The sequence below is a fragment of the Hemibagrus wyckioides genome, linkage group LG15, assembly GCF_019097595.1.
Source record: "Hemibagrus wyckioides isolate EC202008001 linkage group LG15, SWU_Hwy_1.0, whole genome shotgun sequence".
Classification (NCBI taxonomy): Eukaryota; Metazoa; Chordata; class Actinopteri; order Siluriformes; family Bagridae; genus Hemibagrus; species Hemibagrus wyckioides.
The window spans coordinates 340,595-350,272 of NC_080724.1; the positions used below are offsets into that span (position 1 = coordinate 340,595).

At 38.6% G+C, this 9,678-nt stretch overlaps 1 protein-coding gene across 1 annotated transcript; it reads left to right on the forward strand.

The window, feature by feature from the left end:
* The first annotated feature begins 621 nt into the window (after window positions 1–621).
* LOC131366059 (ERBB receptor feedback inhibitor 1) lies at window positions 622–8,246 on the forward strand. Its single transcript, XM_058410208.1, has 4 exons — window positions 622–798; window positions 5,023–5,189; window positions 5,396–5,469; window positions 6,050–8,246. Exons 2-4 carry the CDS (start codon window positions 5,143–5,145, stop codon window positions 7,012–7,014), a joined length of 1,086 nt encoding a protein of 361 aa, XP_058266191.1. The 5' UTR covers window positions 622–798; window positions 5,023–5,142; the 3' UTR covers window positions 7,015–8,246.
* Window positions 8,247–9,678: the final 1,432 nt, after the last annotated feature.

Genomic DNA, 9,678 nt, shown 5'->3' on the forward strand with positions numbered 1-9,678 from the left:
CTACATACTAAAAGAAGGAAGGATTGATATTCAGCAGTTTCAGGTCACTAAAATGGTTTAGCAGACATAAAATTTCCTTTAGGCAGATTTCTAATACTAAAATACATGCTCTTAATTGATAGTTGTAGTAACAGCTAATAAATAAGCAACGACTAAGCAAAACAAGTGATAAACATTTAGTGCAGTTTATTCATCTAAGCTCTCATGTGTCACACTGGTCCAGGGACCCCGGGTTTAATCCCGTGCTCAGTGACTGTCTGTGTGGAGTTTTACATGTTCTCCATATGTCTGTGTGGATGTCCTCTGGGTTCTCGGGTTTCCTCCCACATCCCAAAAACAAGCTAGTAGGTGGACTGGCCACAATAGACTGTGCCTAGGAATGAATAAGTGTACAAGGGTGTATTCTCCTGCCTTGCAGTTAGTGTTTAGATATAATAAAATAATAAAGATTGACGAAAGATCCAAAAGATGTAGACATGAACATAGTTTCCTGTTCTTTTCTTGGTATTCCTCTATAAAGCCCTAACTAGTGACGTTTTACATTAATAAACATCCTGTCCCTTTAAGAGGGCGGGGCTTAGAGTCAGACGTCCCCAGTGCATATAAATAGCTCGCTCTGTGGGCCTGGGGTTGATTTGTAGAGTCTTGAATCTTCTTTCTGTTAGTTTGAGGAGATTTTTCTCCAGAGGTTCAGGTCATTATTTCACTGGTGTCCAGGCTGAAGATTCTCAAAACGACCAACTCGCTTTCAGGAATTTCAGAGAGGAATACGACGGGATAAAAAGAAGTAATTAATCTGTGAGTAATGCTGATAAAATTGTCTATCGTAGTGTTTTATAAAAGAATTTCAACTGAAAGAAAGTAGAATGTCGATGACTAAACCGAAATAAATAAATAAATAAATAGATAGATAGATAGATAGATAGATAGAGAGAGAGAGAGAGAGAGAGAGAGAGAGAGAGAGAGAGAGTCTCTTTAAACTCTTAACTCCTGACTCCTTTTTCCTCAGTAAGAGGTGTGTGTGTGTGTGTGTGTGTGTGTGTGTGTGAGAGATGAGTCGCACCTGAGTCACAGCTGGATCCTGGGAGCTGTCAGTTACTGTGGGCGGAATTGAGAGAGTATTAACCCTGGACCTAGAGTTTGTTGTGGGTCAACAAAATGTTTCTAAATGATCAAGCTGAAAATATTAATACAAATACAAATAAGAGCCATGGGAGATGCAGTGAAAGGCAGAAGAGCATGAGATGTGAGTTTACAAAGACTTAGAAATGAATTTACTCTCAGGTTTTTTTTGGGAGAGAGAAAAAAAACCTCTGATGAACTTTATAATCTGAAGAGAGAAACTTCAGGTATTGGTGAACACTTAATCTGACTGAGAAGAGCTTCATGTCTATTTCTGGATCAAATCTCAAACTAAAATCTTTAATGTAAAAGGAAAACTGAACTGAGCTGGAATAACTCAGAGACAGGAAGTTGAAGTTGAATTTGGGAGCTGTGTTTTCATAAGAGTCAGTGTTTAAAAACAAATGTGAAACTGAAAAATTACAGATGTTGTGATGTTCTGTTCACTTTATACACACACAAAGACAGGATTGTGGTATTTCTGCATCCGGATATCCGATCACATCTTTATACCTTTACACGTCACGGCACTAATTCACATCCAGCTACCTTCAAAATCTTTTAACCTAATTCTCCAAAATGACAAAAACCAACCTAAAATGAGTTTTGCAGATGTTCCTTAGGACAAGCAACCAAAATAACCAGAGTGGAATTAATAGTTAGACAATTAAACAATAGTTAACCGGTTACACAATAAAATGACACAGTTTAATATAATTTTTTAGATTTGACATTCCACTAATGAATTTCTCAAGTCTGTGATTTTCAGTCTTATTAACGCTGTCTCTAAACTCATTTTTATATCCAGCTCTGAGAGTTTTTCTCTTTTTGGCTGTGTTAATGCCATTTTCCTGAAACCCACTGAGTTTTAATTCGACTGTAAACTGCTTGAGACCTCGAGTCTGTTTTAATTTCATGCCAGAGACACTGTATTTACTGAAGACGTTGTGTTTACTGTTTGACACCTTTTAGAAATTGTTGTTTTTAGAATTTATATAGACCACAGTCTTTTGAGCTTGCTTGTACAGTTGACCATTTATTTATTAAGAATTAGTTTCTAAAATTCAGTTTTGTGCATGAACTAAAAAAAAAAAAAAAAAAAATCCCAAACACACATTCACACTATACACTGATATCGATGACTACATTTAATTTATTTGACTTTATTCTATGTCATTGTTTTTAATGTCATTGTTTGGGCTGTGTTCTGTGTGGAGACTAGTTTTATGAAAGCGTTTCCATCAGTACTGTAATGTTTTGTGTTTGTGATGAGAATGGCGGTGTATTTAAATCAGGACAGATTTCTTGCATGACATCAGACGTGTGCTCAGTACGTGAACGTGAGGTGTGATCACACTAATGCACGTCCTTTATCACGGCCATTTCATAGTAAAACAAACACTCTGGCTTAGGTCAGTTTGACTCAGAGCTATGACACAACACAGGCATCAGAACATTTCACAATAAAACCTTCATTTCATGTTCAGAATGAAAAAGGAGCTTTGTTGTGTTTTACTGTCAGTCATGAACCTGGGATTAGACTTTAGAGGCTTGTATGACTAAAGTTAAAGTTATAGAGAGCTAAAGTTATAGACAAGTTATTGTTTGGTTAATAAAATAAATTTAGTTTAGTAAACAAAGACCACATCATATATTGGTATTGAGACATTATGGGGCATCATATGAACACTACAGCTTGAAACACATTAAATATGATGATATAATAATGTCCATAATATTTTGATGGCAGTTCTGGTACTAATTTGTTGTTGGATGCTATATTTAAATTTTTCCCTTGAAGCTTGTGTGCTGTGCTAACATCACTTCCTGACATTTCTAGTGCAGCTACAGTGAAGTTTAATAACGGCAAAATATGAAACCATCACAGGATAATGCTCAGGTTTTACTCTTAGCTCTTAAAAACAAAAGAGCTAGAGAGGCTTTTCTCACTCACCAGGTTCCAGTGACGTTCAGGGTCATATTAATGAGAAATCAAACAAAAATAGTGGAGACGACAGAAACTGAGCTCAGGGGTTCAGAAAAGTGCATGAAAGTTTGGAATTCATGTATACAGATGAAGAGGTGAGAGTAGGAGAGGCTAAACACTAAAGTGCTGCTGCAGCAGTCTCTTTAGGAAGAAATGAATTCCTACTGGCAACACTTCAGGGAGCTGTGCAATGGTGGAAATCAATGACCAAAATGATGTTGATGAAGGAAATTTAAACTGCATAAAAGTCATCACCAAATTTAAATGCAACCTAACCTTTCAACACTATTAAAGATCACATGTTAATTATGAATATTGATGAGTAAGTCCTTCAGGGTTCGACTGCTTCAAGCTAGTATCTGTGATAGGTTTTTATCACAGTATGGCCATGTACCCGATACATGCCCATATTGTGTCATAGTGTCGAGTCACACGGCCTTGCCCAGTGTTTGTTTTAGTATGAGATGGCTATAATAATGGACGTGTGTTAGAGCATTCATGCATCTCTCCTGTGTGTCGCACAGAAACGTGACCTCGTGCATGCGCCCGTCCTGGTCACCGTCAAGAACGCACAAAGCACTATTCAGGCACTAAAGCAGCTCCATTCATGTACATGTGTGGTGGGAGAATTAATGATCGTAGCCTCAGCCTTTCCCAGATCTGCCTGAAGCAAAGCATGTGATGCGTTGCACAACATGGCCTACCTGGTATTCCATTGATTTTACTCAGCCTTTCTCAAGAGAATGCCAGCACTGCTTTCCCTAAATGGGTTCATTTTATATATATATATATATATATATATATATATATATATATAAATAAAACAGACAAGTTATTGTGTTTTAAAGCACTTATGTCATGGCGCCATGGCTGACCGAGGTGTTTGGTATTCCTACAGGCGTAAATGAAGGTGTGTGTCTTTTGTTTGTCAAAATTCATTCATATAGGAAGTGTGACATGATTTGGATAATTAGAAGAACAAAAAAGGGTTGTATTGGTTAAAGAAATCGCCTTCTGAAACACTGATATTAATGTGGATTAATATTGCTCAGTTTCTACCTGTAGAACAGAGAGGGTTTTCTGTCTGATTTAGTTTATTTATTATCTGACTGTTTTGGATTGTTTTTGTACATTGTGCATTGTGCAAGTTTTCACAGTCTTATGATGGAATGTGATCTTTGTGGGAATGTGGGAAAATTGAACAAAACACTCAACACAGGATCTGGTTATAAACAACATTGTTTAATAAAGTAATAGGTGGTTAGAGAGATTAGATTGACTCTGAAGCTGATGGTTAAAGTGAGGAGATGTGACAAGACTGAGGATCAGTAGGATTTGGCACAGGGCTGTAGTCAGATTTAGATGATAAAAAATGATTTCATAAAAATGATATTCCATTTATCCAGATTAACAGACAGGAACGGTTTTGATTATTTGTGTGTTTCTTGTATCTTTGAATTACATTTATCTTTCATGATTTCATAAATTTTGCAGTATTCTTACAGTACTGAAAAATACTACTACTACTTATTATTATTATTATTATTATTATTATTATTATTATTAAGTAGTAGTAGTGGTATTAGAGCCCACCATACATTCTTTCCCAGATTGAGGGGATGTAGGATTTCAGTCTTCAGAGCTGATTAAGGCCGAGTGCTGCTCTGTAATTAAAGGAAAGCTCTAGCTGCTGGAGCACTGAAGGAGGGAGGAGAGAGTCTTCAGAGGACATGCCTACTGGTGAAGTGGGTGGTGAAAAATGACCACACTTCAAACAAGCATTCCTCAGTTTGATGTACATAAAAGGAGCTAAAAATTAAAGCATTAATGGAATCCCCAACAATGAACACTTTTGAAGACACTCCAGCTTCTGAAAAGAAAATCTCTAACTTTCACATTTCTTTTGCTTTCAGAGCTCAGAATCAGGTGGTTTCTTGGTTTACATGGAGCATGGAGGCTGGTGGATTATGAATTTTCCAGGACTGAGATAATGTGACGTATCTCTTCAGTTTTGTTTTTTTCCCCCCCAAAGTATGGCTTCGTCCCAACCATACTGGGACCAGTATGATGAAATGAACAGGTGAGCACAAACCCAGTCTCATCGTTGTATACCAAATAATACTGTGTTAACGAAACTGCATTGAACTGTGGACATATTAGCAAGCCATTGGACAGGAAGCTGTTTAAGGCATGAAAGTGATGTATTTACTGAGTTTCTGTTGTATTGCTAAATGTACTGTTTTGGTCCATGTGTGCTGAAGGACTTCTCTTCCATTTATGTTACAGCATGTACTTTTCTTTTGGTGCTGACTACACCGTGAAAACACATCAGCAAGACTTGACCTCTGTGGGCTTCGAAAGTAAGTGTTTGAATCTGAAATGCAGCAGCAGGGCGGAGGGAGGGAGGGAGGGAAGCGTGTATCACACAGTCTGGTCACTGTGTGTTCTCTGCCTCTGAGGCGGATGTTTTTCAGGAAATTTAGAAGGTTATAGGAAGCCAGAAGTTTGTCACCTTCCTGGCTGATAAGCACTTTCTGTTAAGCTGATGCTGCATTTTTTCCCTCCCATTAAGATACACAGTAAGATCCAAAAGCTTGAGAGTATTATTATTATTATTGCAAAGGATTATTAGCTTAAGTAGCTAAGTTGTTTAACATAGAAGAAACCATTTTCACTCAGATAATACAGCCTATTTTTTTTTTAAATAAAGTATAATGTAAATGAGGCAAGTAGAGTTTTAAAGTGCTGAATAAAACCATGTGTGAATTCTTAAGTGACTAAATAACCCATATTTATTTACACTTATTCACTGAGTAATGCTGTCTATCACTGCTGAAAGAAAAACAGTTATTGGCAGAGGTTCAGGACTTAAGCTGCCTTATCTATCATGTCTGTTTGCCTGTTGTAAACGTAACTCGTTTTTTTCCCACTATCTTCCAGGGAAGATGTTTGGCTCAAGTTTCTCCCACAACTCTAGCCACCACTGTCAGCCTTTAAAGCCTGTGGATCCTGCACAGCTCCTCCTCTCCTCCCTGCACAGCTCGCCCGAAGGAGACCAGGTCGTTCCGTCCTTCCAGAAACTCTCCGTCTACGAACAAGCGCCCCCGTATTCTCCCAGGAGAAGCTCTAAACCTCTTCCTCCTCTCCCGGACATGGGGGATTTGTCTTCTGATGAAGCAGCAGACAGTGAAGTGGAGTTCTTCTCCAGCACCAGCGAGAGTCAGCTACTGATACCGGAATGTGCGCCTAAAACATCAACCTTCCAATACAGAGCACAGAACAGGCGGAGTTTCCGGGGTTGCGGGCAGATCAACTATGCATACTGTGATGCCATGCAGGAGAATCTGATTGGACAAAAGTGTGAGAGGGAACAAGTGGTGCTTAGAGACAGGGACAGCCTCAAACAAGAAAAACCCCAACGCAGGCTGCGGCGCTCCAACTCGGGACCTGCGGCGTCTTTTAAACCTGCTAACCTCCGAAATTTCCACACACAGGAAAAGCCAGAGGTTCCTCCTCGTGCTCCCATTCCGTCACGTCCTCAAAAGAGTGCCGACCATCAAGGCATTGAGGAGCCTCCGGAAATCCCACCCAGGAGGCCAATCTACTACGTGGCCCCACGCACTCCTAGTCCTAAAAGCCTTCCCATTTATGTCAATGGAGTGATGCCTCCTACACAAAGCTTCGCCCCCAATCCCAAGTATGTGAGTAAAACCCAGGGCAAGGCAAAGTGTGAAGGATTGCCTGCTTCACATATACCATGTATTCTGCCCATCATGGAAGACGGAAAGAAGGCCAGTGCTACACATTACTTTCTTCTTCCGGAGCGGCCAGGATACTTGGACAGATTCGAAAGATTTTTCAAGGAGTCTGATTCCGAAGCTGTGCAAAGTGGATGTAAAGTATAAGCAGGGTTTTTAGGCTAACTACAAATGTACTTACTTACAGTATTCAGGTGCTTAACGATTTCTTCATCGCTACGCAGTGCCACCTCAACTTGAACCCAGAGTACTGAAAAGAGGCCAGGTCATAAATGCTGGACATAGTGGAGCCATTGTCTTTTCTTTTTTTTGTAGGATCATGCAGTGTCATTATGATTTACATGTTTTTGTATTTCTCGTGCTTCGAGTATTCCTTTTAAAAAACATCTTGAGGTCTTTGTACTTTGATGGTTTACATGTAACACTGGTTAGTATAAGCTGGTCTTATACTGTATGTTGGGGAAGGACCAGATTCCACCACATTCTGGTGATTGTTTTTGTTTTTTTTAGTCAAAGACATAATTCATCAGTCAATAACTAGCTTCAAATGAAATGACCAAACTGCTTCAGCAGACCGGATCATATCCCTGTCGTGTTATGTCATGATTCATGAGCTGAAAGTATTTTAAGTGCCATTTTTATCATTCTGCACTGCATGTGCACATCCCCAGCTGTAGTGTTGCTGATTAATCATCTAGTATTTGCACTCGTCACCTGATTGCTGATGTTTCTGTTCCACATTTTAAATTATTCCAGGAAAATCAAACCATTTTATTAACTAAATGATTCTTACTAAACAGAATGCCTCTGAAATATTGAGCTACTTTTTGGATGGATGTCCTTTTTAACTAAAAGCATATTTAGTTGCTTGCTATTACAGTTAGAAGTTCTAATTATGCTAAAAGAAACAATTTAAAAATATCTGAATCGTTATTTATCTGTTTTTGCAGCTAAGCAATGATGGTTAAACTGTTAAAGTGTGTCGGCTTTAACCTGCCAGTTTGAGCCGAATGAGAAAAGGTCAATGTTTCGTATTACACTCACACGAACCTGTACTTTAACACGTACATGTCGTCATGTATTTATCCACCCATCTACTGTTGCTGTTCTTCCTCGTTCTGTCTCAGATGATTAAGTCAGTCATGTGCCACCACATCTGTTTACATGATTTTTTTTTTAATCTGTCTGTTTTTGCCGTGTTCCACGTAACAGAAGGTGAAAATGTATTTATCCTCGGCTTATTTATTCACATATGAAGGCTCGTGATCATTAACTGTTGTTGCACTGCATTGCACTTGTCTTTACGTGCAGTATTTGTAGTTTTTCACATTACACCTATGATCTATTTAAAGAAATAAAGTGACTTATTTATCAGTAAATGAGATCCAGTTATGCTGTCTCCTGTATTATTTACATTTATCTCAATTGCTTGGATATTTACAGCTGCTAACTATCTAAATATCACAAAGATCACTTCTTCCTAAATCCTTGTTGTTGTCCACGGAGATGTTTTTGACCTTTGGTTTTCAGTACATGGAAGAGTTCTCACAATACCTTATCAGTTTATAGGATGTATTTGGAGGTCATTTCCGCTGTTACCAATGCAGTGTGGAGTTATCTCACCGTTGTTTGCTCTGAGCAGTCATAATGAACAGATTGTTAAACTCCTGGCTCTTGCCTGACTCACTTCCTCTGACTTCCCGCACACTAAAGTGACAAATGTCACAAAGATGTGGTGTCTTTCACACAGGCTGTGAATTACAGTCCCATCGATCCAGTCCATGTGTTCATCCGGTATGCCTGTCCACTTCTCCACAATGTCCAGCCGTGAGCTGCTTACCTAAAACATAAAGGCACTAAAGATAGAGGTACTACAGATTTCTCTTCTTATAGAAATCTGTTTTAGCTAAAAAAAAAAAACAGAAAAAGTAACTGCATAATATCTATAACTATATACTCCCTAGAAGATAAAACATTTTTTTTATTTCCACATAAAATATTGTTATACTGTTATATCTTTATATTCTATTATAATTTTGCAGTTTTAAAATGGACCTTATGTGCTACATAACAATTTAGCTGCAGTAAAAGTATTAGACACCCTGTTTATAACAACCAATACAGTCTATGATAGCTAGACTGGGGTTAGGCTGGTCAGATATAACTAGTTTGACCAACCAGGCTGATTCTACAGACCAGCTGGAACCAGACTGACTGCACCAGGCTGATTGTCATAATCAGCTAGAACCAGTTTGACCCACCAGGCCAATCCTCCAGACCTGTTAGAACCAACCTGACCAAACAGGCCGGTCATCCTGGCTAGCTAGAACCATCATAACCAGCCTGGCCATTCTTACCAGCTAGAAACAGGTTGACCAACTGGACTGGTCAACCAGATTAGATAAACCTGACCAACCAAGCTAGTCATCCTGACCAGCTTGAACCAAGCTGAAATGGCCTAAAACCATACCAGCTTAACCAGTTAAAACCAACTTACTAGTACAGGCCATTTTTCCCCACCAAGGTATTTTTATCTCAATGTTTTAAACTAATATGATAATACTTTTATTTTTAAATAAATATTAGACTACATTTACTCATATTTCACGTGTAAGAGGAAATGATGTTATAAAATGACATGGCATGATGTTATCTTTACCAGTTTGACATGACGTTAATGGAACTATTTCCCGTTTCCTTATCGTAGTATTACGTCATGATGACGTGTCGAAACTCAGCGTTTTCCCGCGTTCCACTCCTCATCCTGTAACACTAACACTCGTATAAAACCCAGTGCACTACAGTTTTATG

Coding starts and splice junctions, on each gene's coding strand:
- LOC131366059 (XM_058410208.1), top strand. CDS start 5,143: ATGGCTTCGTCCCAACCATACTGGGACCAGTATGATGAAATGAACAG. Junction 5,190..5,395: donor CAGTATGATGAAATGAACAG/GTGAGCACAAAC, acceptor TTTATGTTACAG/CATGTACTTTTCTTTTGGTG. Junction 5,470..6,049: donor GACCTCTGTGGGCTTCGAAA/GTAAGTGTTTGA, acceptor ACTATCTTCCAG/GGAAGATGTTTGGCTCAAGT.